This window comes from Passer montanus, unplaced genomic scaffold (genome assembly GCF_014805655.1).
Source record: "Passer montanus isolate IOZ18808 unplaced genomic scaffold, ASM1480565v1 scaffold3, whole genome shotgun sequence".
NCBI lineage: Eukaryota > Metazoa > Chordata > Aves > Passeriformes > Passeridae > Passer > Passer montanus.
In genome coordinates this window covers 21,678,634-21,694,620 of record NW_024367707.1, presented here as the reverse complement: position 1 = coordinate 21,694,620, position 15,987 = coordinate 21,678,634, and the positions used below count along the sequence as shown (strand labels likewise).

The window sequence follows — 15,987 nt, the reverse complement described above, 5'->3', positions numbered from 1 at the left end:
ACAGCTGCTCACAGGCACAAGTCCTGATGTGCTAGAAATCTTCTGGGATAACAGTAATTTTAAGGAATATTTATTTATGTCTTATCCCAAACCAGAAGTTTATTCCTGTGAGCTTCCCATGCAGGTGTAGCTGCCAAACTTTGCCACCTGCCAAATTCCATTCTGTGGCTGAAGACTGGATCTCCAGTTCAAGGAGGTAAAAATCAACAGATCTTAAGAACACAGCAATAGTATCTCAAGTCTTCAGTTAAACTGTGCAAAGGCCATGGCAGAAAATATTGTATTAATGCTTTGAAATAACAGGGAGGCACACAAGGAATAAAATAGTTCAGCTGAATGTAGCAAGTTAGTGACAAATTCAGATTTCACATGCATGTGAGGAAGGGAGGTTTAGATTGACTATTAGAAAAAAACTTCTTCACAGAGAGTTTTCAAGTATTGGAACAGGGTGCTCAGGGAACTGGTGGAGCCACCATCCTTGGAGGTATTTAAAATACGTGTTGCACTTGGGGACACAGTTTAGTGATGTTGGCAGTAACTTGGCAGTGTTAGGTCAATGGTTGGACCTGATGATCTGAGAGGTCTTTTCCAACCTAAATGGTTCTGTGGTCCTGTTCCTGTTAAAGATGGTCCTCTCTTTGAAGCAGCTGAACACGACATTTTAAAGAAATGCTCCAAATGGAAAACTCATCACAGCTCAAAAAGAAAGCAAACATCCATGCTACGACTATCAGAACACAGAATATCTCATGGTTATGTGGAAATTAATTTCAGATGTGAAAATGTGGGAGCTGGGCACTGGCTGTGAGTTAAACCACAGTTCCAGGTATATGGAATGAGGTGCATTGTGAGCTGACTTAGTGCCCTTGCATTGATCAAGTGCATGCAAAAATCCATATGGTGCATTTATTAGAACAATAAAAACTGAATATTGCTCAAGTCAGCAGGTTCAGCACCAGAGAGCTTCAGAAAATAGACAGTATTTGTCCTGACTTTGTAATTTAATGGAGCCTCCTTGTGAAAGGACTGATTTGGTCTATACAGCAATAATAACTCATGGGGGAAAAAAGGGCTTTTAGGAACTCTGATTAAATTGGCACACTAGAAAATACTTCCCCATACTCAATAAATGTGAGTAATGCTGTTTCCTCCCTTTGCAGAGTGAGGAATGAGAGTTCCACTGTTGGATCAACAGCCCCCCTCTGTGGCTGCCAAGAGAAATCTGGACACCACAGCAGTGGCAGTAGCTTTAGGATTTCCTGTTGGAAAAAGCATTTCAGATTTAGTAGTAGCATTTTGCTTTAATTAATTGTGCGTTTGGAAAATTAACACTCATTTCCCCACTGCCAGGTTACACAGCTGCCATTCCTCAACAGTGATGTGCCACGAGCCCTACAGCAAGAGGAACTGGAAGGTTCTTGCAGTTCAGTAGGGAAAGTCCACAAACCAGGGCAAAGACCAGTCACACCAGGCTTTTACTTCTCTTCAAACATACTATCACAGCATGCCAGACAAGCCTAATGCAATCAAACTATTTCCTGTATTTATTCTGATATTTCTTTCATCAAACTATCTAAAAGGACAACTTTTCTTTCTTTCCTCTTCTGCATAGAATTTAATTTTCTTTTTCAGTATCTCTTTTTCTATATCTGCTCACCACACAAAATTATTTCCCCACCTTTTTAGTAACATTATTCACCAGTTTTGTATTCTCTAAATAACTATCACTCTTGATTTATAATATGAAAACAAGAACAGTGATCATATTGCAGTCTATCTGTGTTCATAGCCTGAGAGTAGACAGGAATGTATCAATAAAATAAACCCAATAATAATAATAAAAACAAACAAACAGGCTACAGTCTATAGATGAACCATCATCTTTCTGGTTAACTACTTCCACCATAGAGACAAACTCAGAAGTTAATTCAAGTATTCTATGCACAATCTGCATAATCTTCATCATTTGAGGACTCAAATGATGAGAGCCCACGAAGAAATAAAGAAGTGAATACTGAGAGAAGGGGAAGTAGAGACAAAGTGACACAATGGAAAACACCATAATAGCACTAAATAAATCAACTCAGAGCTAACACTTCTGACAAAACTACTTCCAAAAATGCAAATCATTAAAAGAAACCCTGTGCAAATACATGTGGAAATCCCATGCTATGTTTACTCTGCCCTTCCACAGATAAAAGGTAAAAGCCACTGTCAAGACAGGACATGAGATAGGGATGGGTTTTCCTATCACAAAGTACAGATATTTTGAGGTTTCTAATTCCGGTTGGTAACCTTGAATCTATTTGCTTTCTGAATCTTACCTACCAACTGCCTGTTTAATTAAGTAATTCTCACTTCTGTGCCTGTCCTAGCACGACCCAGAAAATCAGAGTTTCTCTGGCCCCTGGGTAGCCTCACCAGCAGAACAGCACTGCTCATGAAATGCAAGCCCCACTGCCGGAATCCTGTTCATGGAGGGAACACAGAATTACAAACAAGAGGCTGCTTCTTGCCTTCACCTCAAACTGTGAGAAACAGGTAGCTAACCTCGGATAAATTCACCCTAAGAAACCTTTTGTCCCTGGAAATGCCCCATGGCACTCCTCCTGCCTGTCTCACAATCTCCCCTGGCAAAATGAGAAGTCACTTTCCCACTTCTCCATTCAGTAAAATTCCCTGATTTCTCAGAACCTAAATCAGCAGCACTTCACTGCCTTACTGAAAAAGCCACCTGGTGCTTTTGGAGTTGCTTTCTGAGGATGACTGGGGGAAAGGGAGAGAAGCAAAGAAGAGAAAAAGAAGAGCCCAGTTTCCAGCATCCTGTGCAACAGCAGTGGATGCAGTGAAGCTGCAGCCAGGATTTGGAGGGGAAGGGCGGTGCCTGCTGGTGATGGATTCCTGAGGACTGCAATGCAGAGAGAGAACAGGGAACAGGCAGCTCCTGAGGACCTTGTCCACAAGCCATGTTTCTCAACCAGGTGAGACAAACTTGGCTGGGGTAAGGCTGTGGCTGTGCCACCAAGGCCAGAGGTACAAACCCCTGTCTCTATTCCCAGCACTGGGCAGTGAGAGAAGGAAGTTCAGGCTGAGGTGAATCTCACTGACAAACTTCTCATTAGCAATTCTGTGTTAATCACATATCCTCTGAACAGAGAAACATAATTCCCTCCCAGGATTTTCCTGGGAAGCTGTGAGAAAGCTCAGAAAAAACAATTCCTATCCTCACTTGCTGCATCTGTTGTTGTGCACATGTGGAATGTGTTATGGAGACTGTTTACCAAAAGTGGTTTCTTAACTGGACTCTGGTGATGGTGTTTGGATTGCTTGACCAATTAGGTCAAAGCTGTGTTGGACTGTCTGGCAAGGGCAATGGGTTTTTAATGTAGTATGGTATAGTATAGTATATAAATATATATATGAAAGTATAGTATATAAATATATATATGAAGCAATGGATCAGCCTTCTGCAATCATGGAGTCAATGCTCATCATTCCCCGTTCAGGGTCTCACTGCATCTGTAACAATTCCTAATATAGAAAGCCTTAGGAAACTCATCAGGCAATGAAGACACACGAGTTGGGCGAGCTACAGGCTGCAAGTGTCATTTGTAGATTTAGTCCAAGTGGTCCTTGCAAAGCTTTGCTGATGGCAGCAGTGGAGCCAGAATCTGGAGTGTGCAGCTCACTGCAGATCCAGCCACAGAGCCAAGGGTGACAGGCAGATTTTGTGTGCTGAGTCAGCCCATGGTGCTGCACAGGACCAGTCTAGATACACACAGTAAACACAAACATTGCCCATTTCCTCAGGAAAGAAGCACTCTACTAGATGATACTTCTTAATAAGCTTTATTCTAGCTCCTGCCATGTCACATAGATGTTCCAAAGTTATCCACTTCCAGAGACTAATCCCACATGGGTATTGTAAAGCCATATTTTCCACACAGAAAGTTTGTTCACATTTTTTTTAAGGACTAGAAGTTTCATGAGAGAAATTCTAAATCCAACAAGGAACTGAGAAAAGTCAAAGAAACTCCTCTTCAGCCATTTGCCTACAGACCTTAAAGTTGTGGATAGGGCCACAGCATTTCAAGGGAACACCCACTCAAACACCCACTTGCTCATACTTGCAAATAAAGCTGATTGAAAATAGAAGTCTGTGTGCTGTGAAAGTTCTGACACACTCATGGGAAATTTGGTCAAAACACAACATGAGGAACAGGGAATGAAACACCACAGTTAGAGGAACAAAAGGGGGCAGGAATACCCAAAAATGAGAGAGTTCTGCTGTCAGAAAAAAATACAAAAAACCCATCAGAAGGACAGTATCCTGTTGTAGCTAATGAATGCTATTCCAGACCTGACGGATGTCTCTCAAACACCTAGGCAGGACCACCTCATGTTTGTTATAAACCTAAAACATGAAGGGCATTTTATCAACATTTTCAGAGCATTTCTATAGCAGCAGTTAGTCCAGTGATTTCAGTGCTTGGTTCTGCTGCCATCATCTGCCTGATACCAACATTAGTTGGTGGCAATTCAATTAACATCTTGAAATACCTAAAAAAAAGTGAGTTATTTCCATACTGCATTTCAGAACTTCTCAAATCTGTACTGTAGGCTAACAGCAGCATTTTGAGACATGACTACAATTCAAGCAATTTGTAGACAAATACTAAGAGCACTTATCTTGCCTTCATGTAAACATGTTTTACTGCTTTTATTTTAGGAACTCCAAATATCAACTTGCCTGTTTCAAAATGGAAATTACAGGTGCCACCAATGTGCTGAGCCAATGCAAAACTAAATGATAGGCAGCAACCAAAGCATGATCCTCAGGATGTTTCATTTAAGTGCTGGATCTAACAAACACTACAACAGGATTCTTGGGCTTAGGTGAAATGATACTACAGTCCCAGCACATTTCCACAAGAGATGCTGCACAGTGGGAGAGGGGATGGTCTGTGCTGCCAAGCAGCCCTTGCCCATGAGGGGACGTGTGTGAGCACCAGGCCACCAGGCCAGCCTCGCTTCCACAGCGGTTCCTTCCCTCCCTCCCTCCTTCCCTCCCTTCCACCTGCTGTTCTGCCCAGAGGAAGGCAGTGGCCACTGTGGGGCCTCTCTGGCTGGCCAGGACACCCAGTGTAGGTGGGAATGTGCAGGTGGCTGTGGGTGGAAGAGGGTGACACTGGCTGGCTCCTGGTGCTGCCAAACCTCCCCGGTGTGTCAGTGATCACAGAGCATTCTGAGTCAGGAGGACCCACCAGGAACAATGAGTCCAACTCTTGAGCAAATGGCCCATACAGGGATCAATCCCCCCACCTTGGTGTTATTAACACCACACTCCCATCAGTTTCCTGTGGTCATTCAGGGTTATGGCCATTCCTGGTGTCCAGGCTGAAAGGTCCCAGGTGATCCCTGTGTCCATGTCAGTCACTCTTGTTACTTACCCATTCCTGCTTACCCCTCTTCAAATCCCATTGTGAATAAATGGATAAACTGCATCCATCCCGAATTCTGAAGGGCAAAATATTTCATGAATTGGGAAAGTTTTCCTGACATTTAAAGCAATGTGAGAAAAAGAGGTTGCTGTTATGTTTCCCCCTTCATTGCCTAAAAGTCTTGTAGTTCATTGGGAAGAGATAATTTAAACAAACCCACATGCAGTCAGCAACAATATATAGACACAAAGTTTCTAAGATACAAGTCTTAGATATATTTAGGAATTCACAAACTGAAAAAGGTTTGTGAAAAAGCTCACATTTGATCACCAAAATTGCATACAGTTTCTTCTGATGAGGACTCTTCTCTGGTTGAAACAAGTGGTTTGCTATTTTTTGTTGTACCCTTCTTGGTTTTCTATTCTCTCATGCATTCCACAAACTGAAAAAGGTTGAAAAAGCTCACCTTTGGTCACCAAAATTACATACAGTTTCTTCTGATGAGGACTCTCTCTGGTGGTTTGCTATTTTTTTGTTGTACCCTTCTTGGTTTTCTATTCTCTCATGCATTTTTTGTGTTTCATCTATGAGTATTCCCTCTCTTTTATCAGAGTACAGGTTTCAGACTTTAAGCACATCTGTGGTATCAGGTAATCCCTTCAGAAGTGCTGTGGGTGCCTGTACCAGCACTTCAAGCCCTGCCTGAGGGCAGCAGAAGTCATGGGCAGAGATGGAGTTCTGCTCCTCAGCAGAGCAAGTGGCCATTGCTGCTCCCAGATTTTCAGCCATTCTTTAAACACCCCACCTTTTAAAATTAAGGAAAAATAAAAAAAAAATATATATATATATGCATCTGATTTTGCATTTGAAGTTCAGGAATTCCTACCTGTCAAGCATCTTTCTGCATTTTGAATGAAAGCAGTGTGCATTTTTATCTTCTATTGTTTTTCCTTTTATATAACTAAAAAAACTAATTCACTGAGTTCCACCAATGCTCCTCAGCCCTCTTTCACACAAAGAAAATTCTGTTTGGCAGTTCTCAAACTCCCAGTGGAAACAGAATTATATTTTTGTGTTCTATTCTTCACATTTTACAGATATCAGAGTGCTCTGAATTATTGTCTGTTACACTATTATATAAAATTTATTTAATTTGAAATCCAAATGAGAATCAACAAGAACAACCTGTCCCTGCTGAAAACCAGCCCAACTGCTACAGCTACTTGGAGGGATGAGTTGGCTCAATGGGAAACAGCAGTAGAGAAAAAATTCTGCTAATGGTAGGAAAAGTGAAAGAACAGAGAAAAAAGCTCAGGAAGCTCTTACAGAATATTCACGGAGGAAGTAGATAAAATTCAGGAAGAAGAACACCTTATATCAGTTCTTTACTTAACTGCTGCTGCACAATGTGCAGCATGTGGGACAAGCTGGTGCCTCACTTAACTACAGAAAATTGGTATCAGCTGTTCTCTACTTCCTGACTTGCACATCTGTGTAAAATGTCTCCCTGCACAAGCTGGCTTTATATGCTCTCCAACAGATAAAAGTGTATCAAGTAAGGAGCCTGAAAGTGTTTATTTTCACTTACCACAGATGCATTAAAAGTAAGCCATCATTGTTACTCTTGTCAGTTCTTTATTGGTTTTCATCCTAAAGACTAGCACATTTACAGCATACATGGATTGGATGAACTAGAATATATAAAACAGTAGCCATATGTTTATGATATATTAATACTGCCCAAAACCAAATAAATAAAAATATTTAAATGCACAAAGCTTAGCAAATACAGTCGTGTTGGGACAAAACTGTGTCATATAATACAATAATTTTACACGTATAAATGAAAAAAAGGCAACTGTGCTGTAGGTACTTTCACAGAACATACACAGAACATACTTGGCAACAGTTTTCTTCTTTTACCTTTGTATGTTTTATAATTTAAAAAATGTACTCAAAAAAGGAACATTAGACAGAACTTCATTTTACAGTAATCCTTAGATTTGCCTCTCCTGTGCAACAGAAAAGCTCCCTTCCCCCTTGTGAGGGTCTCATGTGGACTTCACGTGTCACAGTTTTCTCTGGAGGCACCGCTCGAGCCCTTGCTGTCGCCGCTGCCCTCGGGAGGAGCCAGAGCCGTGCCCGTCCCGGCGGTGCCGTGCCCATCCCGGCAGTGCCATGATAATCCTGGCAGTGCTGTGCCCATCCTGGCAGTGCTGTGCCCATCCTGGCAGTGCCATGTCCAGGGTGCACTGCGGGGACACCGCGCTGGCAGCCCAGCGCCCCGGAACAGCCCCGCGACACCCGGGGCTGCGGCTCCACCGCGCGCAGAATTTCAACAACTTCAGCAAAATTCAGCAACTTTGTCAGATTACATTGCTATACAAAATAAATAAATGATTGCTAAGCTCTATAGCAGGTCTAATGATTGTTGGCCACCATCTAAGAGAGTGGCGCTGCTAATTGTTACAAGAGACATTTGTTATTTCCTTCTGAAGCCAAACATCGGAAGATTTTTAGTGTAACAATAAAGAACTTAAAATTAACCACGTTTGAAATACACAAAATAAAATTATCAACTCATAAAAACTAAGGGATATAAAGAGCATAGTTTATACAAAAATAAAGTAGCATTTAATAATGGGCCAGGGACTGAAGGCTGAGCAGAACTAATGGAGTAGCATGTCTAAAGAGATACCATTGAAAAATTTTTCATCATATATTTGTTTACTTATTAGCAAAAAATAAAACAAAATCAACATTCATTAATTGGCAAACAGGGTTTGTAACATTTCTGAGGGACTGTTCTGCTGCAGCTGATTTGTTCAGACCTGGGGTAGCTACTACAATACATTGCTTTTACACAGAATTCCATGTTTTGTTATCCTAAAGAGTCTGTAATAATGGTAACAGCCTAGTTCAGCAGAACTCTCTGACCTGGCTTTGTGACATGCTGCTCAGTGTTAAACTGCAAAAAGCAAAATGCAAAAACTGCTGGACCTGTAACCCCCAAACCTACATGGGAGCAGAATGAACATGGCTGATTGATAGAGCAGTGACAGCACAGACAAACATCAGTGAGAGGGAGAAAGAAATCAGAAAACAGCCACATACTTACCTGGCTGTTGCTACTCCCACAAGAATAAATGGACAGATTTTTTCTATTCTAAAACTCAGATCCTTAGAAACCAAGAAGGAAAGGACATGTGCTGAATGAAACTAGCTAGAGATTACTGGATCCTGTTAAAATTTGGAAATGAATGTTTAGCTGCTTTTTAAAATGCTATCTTAGTTTCAAAGGCATTCTTTGGGAGATTATTTCAGAGGAGATCTGTTGAACATTTTTTATCAAATGCTATCCAACTGACCACCTTTGTCATAAGCTAGAACCCACCTGTGGTTCTCAGGCACAAGCAGTAGCACTGAGCAGTTCCTCTCTGTCAACACAGGGCAATGCCACCTTCCTCAGAAATACCCTGACACCGGCCACACTTCCCCCCACCAGGACTCTCAACAGGTGAAATGCAAAGGTAAACAGAAACCAATTTTGATTTTGGAGCAAGGGGGAATGCATTGGGCATTTTGAGTATTTTGGTAATGACATACAAAACCGATACAGAAAAATCGTACACTGACCAAAATAACGTAACGCCCCGAGATACTGAGGCTTACAATCCAGAAGTGATATAAAAAAACCATGGGTAAAAATGTGTTAATTAATGTACAACACCATGGAATATTCTGAACACATCATGTGCAACATAAGCAACTTGCTTGTTGCACTTGCCTTAGAGTGGGGAAGGGCATGAGGAACTGTTGCTGGCATTAATAGTTAAGCATCATCACGTTTCTGAAATATTTTTAAAAATCAGTTGTGTGCCCCAGGCCTTATCTGCCAAAGATGACAGGAATTTGTATTTTAACAGAATTATAAACCAGACCTCACATGTCTGGCCTTTTATATATTGTTAATTTCATACATGAAGGTGGCATCCTATATACAGTAAAACAATTCCTTCTCCTGGCCCTTATTGTGCTGATTTTTTTTTTAATCAAACCCCCTTTTACTGATTGTAACAATGCGTTCTACAGTTACTAAACTGTCTAGGATCCTTTTTATTTACAACTTTTGAGTTTTACTCTCAGTTTTAAAAAGTTTAGGAAAAGCTCAATCTGAAATCAACGCAGTATAAAAAGATGTCATGGAAACAGCTGCCTAAATGCCGTTCCTAGAGTCCTTGCCCATCCAGGAGGTACCTAGCTATTTGCATATAGGTAATTATTAAGTAGCACAGTATCTGCTCATCTTACATACACTGAAGGCTATTGAAACGGGCAGAGAGTCATCACACTATTCTCAAGCTAAGGTGTCAGAATAATTGTTACTATAGATTCCAATTCAGTAACATGCTCTGTATGACCTAACGAAACATACAAAAAGGTTATTTATCTCTTCTGGATGACAAAATCATGTGTTAATCTAGAGTGTATCCACATGTTTTAATGGAACAGCAATTAAAGGACATAGTATGCTTATGTTTCAACTTTTCCATAAGTTCCTTCTGGAGGCCTGTAATACTTTGGGAAAGCCTTCAGTTGCAGGGAATTAAATGCATACTTGCGACATCCAACATTCTTCATTGTATTTTCTCGGCGACAACCCTCACTGGGGAAAAAAACAAGCACAAAAAATGACAGCAGTAAAAGGGAAAAAAAAAAGAAAAAAGACTTAAACTAAGATGAAATGAACTGGTTATTTTATAGCATTAAAATAAAGTTGGTTTTATTTAATGAGCGTTTAATTAATTTGCCACTGCAAATATTAAAAGAGATGATTCATCATACAATGCCAGTAAGAAGCACACAGAATGGACACAAGCTATGTCTGATTGCTAGTTTTGCATTTCTAGAAAGCAGCAGCACATCTACTCAAAAGGTTCTTTCGCGCTGGTTTCATGTATTTCAAGGTACACTGTTGTGGAGTTCACATGCCATTCACTGCACAAGGGATCCCAAGGGATTGCTTAAAAGCAGTTCTGCTAATTTATTAACACATAAAGCTGAAAACCAAAACCTGCTGATCTCTCTATAAGAGTTTTAAAATAATTTTATTGTTCCCTGTATGTCAGTATTATAAGTACTTACTTAAAGATTAAAGCTGATACAAAAATAATGTATGCCTTTCTAGTTATCTCTGCATGCATAAATGGACATGAAAACCAAAGCAATCTAAAAAAATCCTAATCATGAAATAGAAGTGCAAAAAAGACTGGCTGCATTGACAGTCATCACCCCAAAAAAACAAAGCTGTGCAGAATTTAATTTTCACCCAATATTTTGGTGCAACTGCCCCACATTACAAAGAGGTTCTGTGCTACAATAGAAAACTACTCCAGTTATAAGGCTTCTTTACACTTGTAAATCTAATCCAGAGTTCCTTTGATTATATCCAAAAAACAGACATACAAAGAGGAAGCACTATCTTTTAAATATATATTATAAATTAATTTAGGCTTGCAGGAGAATTATTTTCCCTGATTGAGGACTGGAACCTAAACAATGACTACTAGACCTTCATGGCAAAGTGTACAGTACAGCATCTTACGGTGGAAATGTCAGATTAGTCCTGCCTTGGAGACGGCTGCAGCATCTACCAGGTGAGCTGTGATCATCTGATTCAAAAGGAGGGTTTGGATTCTGGTTCGGTTTGAAAGCTCTCGTGCTCTTACAGACCTCACCATTCTTCTAATTTTGGTTCATGAAACTGGCTGTAACTGTGTTCTGTATGTAACACCTAGTTTAACTTCATAAAATACAGTAATTTTTTTTTCCTTTAAGGAATAGTTTAACTAAGTTTGAAATTTGTCTCTGGAGCACATTCTGTGCTTGCCTTTTATAGAATGGATCATCTGTGATGACACTGTTTTTCTGGCACTGGTTTGTATTTCACAAAACTCCCCCAAACGGTTCTTGCAGCCAAATAGATACATAAAAAGTTTGCACAAATCATACTTCAGAGTACTAATAAAAGCAGTAAGTTTAACTAGCAAATATGTGATGCTAGGTGAGCATTTTAACTGCAAAGTGAATCATTCTCTTCATATCACATTTCACTGCATCTGGTTATTGCATGTGTCCCTCATGGCACAGATAGGGTGACAAGGATTTATTTCCCTCATTTCACATGCCATCTTCCTTCTCTTGGAAGCACATAAGTAGGATGCACTACTGCATCTTAAATCTGATTGCCTTAACAAAAGCACAGACCAGGCCCCAAAAGGAAAAAAAAAACCCACCAAATTTGTCTGCACTGAAATTAAGAAGAAAAAACCTACGTTTTTTCCAGGAAGCCTGGGGTCTCATTCCAAACAGTTTTAAGGTGGTCTTACTGCAACCCTAGTGTAATCATGAGCAGCACCTTCATACTTCAAACAGATTAACAATCTCGGGGAGCTCAGTCAGTGTGGCTGCCAGCAGAGAGTGGCTGGACACTGCAACAGGCTGCCCAGGGAGGTGTTCATGGCCCCAACCTGCAGAAGTGTTTGGGCAGCACTCTCAGGCACAGCCTGTGGCTGTCCTGTGCCAAGCCAGGAACTGATCCTTGACCCTTCCAGCTCAGGATATTCTGTGATTCTAAAGTTACTTTCACATCTGGTCAGACTGAACCCAGGACAATCCCCACAAGATCAAGGCCACTGACCAACGTGACAACTGCTCACCTTGTAAAAAGGTAGAGTGGGGCACCCCCAGCTCACAAAGCAGTGCTAGCCATAAGGAACAGATGATTTCTATGGAGACACAGCAGCATCAGGTATCAGCAAACACAGGGAGGTGTCCCAAACCACCACACCATGATAAACCTCAACTGCAGTGAGGATGTACCAACGTACTGAAACTCATTGCAACTAAAAGCAATATGATACGTGCTTTATAGATACAGATAAACATACATGTCTTTGTGGTGTTTTTTGTGTTTTTTCTTTTAAAAACAAAATTGGAAGAACAGTGAGGAAAAATATTAAGAGATAGTGTACTGTACAGTCTGATTTCATGAAGACACAAATATAACCACACAATTTTTTTTTAGTTAGAATAATTAAATCCAAATTTAGGATTTAATTCTGATTTTTATTCTAACTGTTCTTTTTAAATTTTTTTTTATTTCAGCATATTTCTCTCAGCAGCTCTCAATTCCATTAAAATTTATAATAAAAGCTAAAGCTATCTATATGTTTTGAGCAAGTTAATAGTAGAAAATACAAATCACAGTACTAGTTCTCCTCAGAAGCCCAATGTCATCTCAGGCACCAAGCGAAGTAAAACCCTTTATGAATTTATCAAACTACATTAAATGAGGTTAGTTTTTTTATCAGCTATTGCTATTGACAAGCTCTGCCAGACCACAGCATCAACAAAATCTTTCAGTTTAAATAGGCCTCCCCTAGTTTGATGTTATATATAAATGATGATCAAATTTCATCTGCAATTACTCTGCATCACTAAATTAGGAAGCCACTTTAGTCTCACCACTTAAATAAATGTTAACTTACCATCGCTCGCTTATCACTAAGTCACTATCAGCATCATAATTTATTAAAGCTGTGCAACGCTTAAAAATGGAAGTAACAGTAATATTTAGTCTAATGTAATTAAAATAAAGCCCAGTGGAAAACCTGAAACCCACCTACTAAAGGAGTTAACTGATACCTCCCTCTTCTTGCCTGAAAATTAAAGACCATTATCTTTAACTTCTAGGATGACCCTATTTCACAGTAAGTTCTATAACAGAGCACCTAAAATAGATAATGGATCATTAGCAGGCTAATGCCAGTCACATCCCCTTCCTAACCACAAGATTCATTTTCCTCATGTCTTTAATACATTGCAAAATGCAGATCTACAAATAGAATGAAATAATTCTGCATGCAGCACACTGTAAGTTGTTTTATGAGTGTTTTCTAGTCTATTAGAATATATTTAACCATGAGAAAGGAACAAGGCTATGGTTCTACAAACTGATCAATAATGTAATTTGGATATTATGCTTTGAAATAAAAGTATAAATTTGTTACTTCTTTAAATAAATTTCTTATAATTTCTTATAAACCCCACCCATGTTTTTATTTTTCTCTTCATACCTCGTAAAAATGAAAGGCAATATTAGCATACACCTTAAATATACAAAAAGATACAAATTCTTTTCAGACAGAGTTCCTTTCTCTGGAATACATGAAACAAGTAACACAAAACTGTATTTGGTAAGAGATCTTCAGGCCGGCTAAAGTAAAGAGGTAACAGGCCAATGTCAGACTGTGTTACAAGCACTGAAAGCAGAACAATAATTTAAAGTTTCAATACAATTCTTTTTGTTAAAATAATTTGATGTATATTTACAGTTTAGTACAATAGAAACGTAAAATTGTAAGGCATAATAATAATTCTTGGCAGACAATGCTATGACACATTCCTTTGTCCAGCAGGTACCAAGTGGCAATACACATTCAAGCACTTTTTTGTTTTTGTGGTTTTTGTTGTTTTTCTTTTTTTCTTTTTTCTTATTTTTTTTGTTTGTTTTTGAACTCTATCTTCACTTGCAACGTAATCTGGCCACCAGGTATGCTATGCTCAGAAACAGCCACACAATCAGTAAATTGGGGCTGAGAGCTAGTAAAGGAATAGAGTAGAGGAGGCTGGGATCTAGTCTGAAATCTCGGATGGGCACCAAGCCACTCAAGTTCTTCTGGGTGACTATCTCCCGTGTTCCAATGCTGTGAAAAGGAAGAAGTTTGGGAAGAGGGAAAATAAAACAGAACAGAAGACAGACATGCAAATGGATGGATAAAAAGAGATGGCAACACAAGGTGGTCAAGAAAATGAAAAAACATGGAAGAACGCACAACAGAACCAGAAGATGAAGTAAAGAAAGAGTGGAAAAACATCTCAAAAATATGTATCAGTACAATTATAAAAATAAGGAGAGGGAAAGAGAATAAAAGAGAAAAATAAGAAAGAAGTACTGTAGTCTAGTGAAAATAAACACATGTAGGTTGAACATTAATGGTTTTCCATGTTCATTCTTTCAGATTACCAAGCAATAATACCCCATGCTGCTCTGCCATGCTTTGGCATGCTGCAAAGAAGTGGAGCTCTGAAAAGCAAGCTGAACATGAATAACCATTGTAGTATTTGACCCTTTCAAACATCTTGCCATGTGGGCTGCAGTGATTTAATTTAACCTCTTAACTACCTGTCCAACACATTAATTAAAAAAAACCCAAAACACCCACCTATTTTTCTGCTTGGACATGAATTCAAGGGTGTATGAATAGGCTTATTTCTGAAGACATGCTGCCCATCTCATTGTGCACCCATTCCTTACACTGAGCACCAAAGGCTACAGTGAAGAACAGCTCCCCTGGTAGCCTGGTAGGCTTTGCAGTGTGGTCTTTAATTTCGGTTCACTCTTATACCCTGAGCACTCCAACTCTGTTTTTAGTTCACAAAGCAACAACTAAATGACCAAGATCAACAGAGGGATGGAGCACCTCTCCTACAAGGAAAGGCTGAGAGAACTGGGTGTTCAGCCTGGAAAAGAGATGACTTAGGGGTGACTGTATTGCAGCCTTCCAGTACTAGAAGGGAGAGAGGGAGAGAGAGACTATTTACAAGAGCATGTAGTGACAGGACAAGGGGGAATAGGCTCAAAGGGAAAGAGAACAGGTTTAGACTAGATATAAGGAAAAAATTCTTTACTCTGAGGGTGGTGAGGCAGCCAGGAATGCTTATCCCTGGGAGAGTTCAAGGCCAAGCTGGATGGAGATTTGAGCAACCTGGTCTAATTGAATGTGTCCCTGTCCATGGCAGAGCTGTTGGAACTAGATCATCTTCAAGGTCTCTTTCAACTCAAACAATTCTATGATTCTGTGATTCTAAATGCAATCTGTAAGCCTGATGTTGTTCGAGCTTGTGCACTTGCTCCATCCATAACAAACCATCCATAACCTCGATGGTTGAGTAGCAGGGTTATGTAAGCATCAGACAATGTCCTGCAAGAAATCAGACACACCCTGGAGGTGGTGAAAAAGAGCATTCAGATGGTGGTGACACATCAAGTCAAATGGAATTAGGGGGGCAAGGACGTAAACCAACTGTATTTCTGATCTGGATTTGATCCAAGTTGGTGATTAAGACATGTTTTCACTCCTGGTACCTACAGTGGAGAAGGGCAGATTGAATCTGTGATGCCTATAAATCCCAATTCCTTTGTAGCAGTGGGGAGTGTGTGTGTGAGATCAGGAGAATCAGCCAGTGAAAACTTAAGTGTGTACTGGAAAGTGGTAGATAAAGGCTCAGTGAAATGGCCTGAAGGAAGAAAAGTGGTTTAGAACATAGATAAAATGTAGAACAATGGGAGAGGTAAAGAAGGAAGGCTAAAATGTTAAGTTGGCATTATGGACACCACATGCCACATCTCCACCATTAAAAATTAGTATAATTGCTACTCAATTCTACATGAAGGCATATACACAGACACATATGGTGGGAA

The 15,987-nt window shown here is 39.9% G+C and overlaps 1 protein-coding gene across 7 annotated transcripts in view; it reads right to left on the bottom strand.

Moving 5' to 3' along the window:
- Window positions 1–7,059: 7,059 nt before the first annotated feature.
- The window catches only part of INPP4A (inositol polyphosphate-4-phosphatase type I A), an 83,490-nt gene continuing 74,562 nt past the window's right edge, over window positions 7,060–15,987 (bottom strand). For 5 of the 7 annotated variants that reach the window (XM_039714072.1, XM_039714073.1, XM_039714078.1 and 2 more), the window contains one exon: window positions 7,060–10,107. In XM_039714072.1, the coding sequence (XP_039570006.1) occupies window positions 9,975–10,107 (133 nt within the window). In that variant the 3' untranslated portion in view covers window positions 7,060–9,974. Of the gene's footprint in view, window positions 14,210–15,987 lie in introns of all 7 variants that reach the window. The other 2 variants (XM_039714075.1, XM_039714074.1) reach the window with 1 other exon arrangement.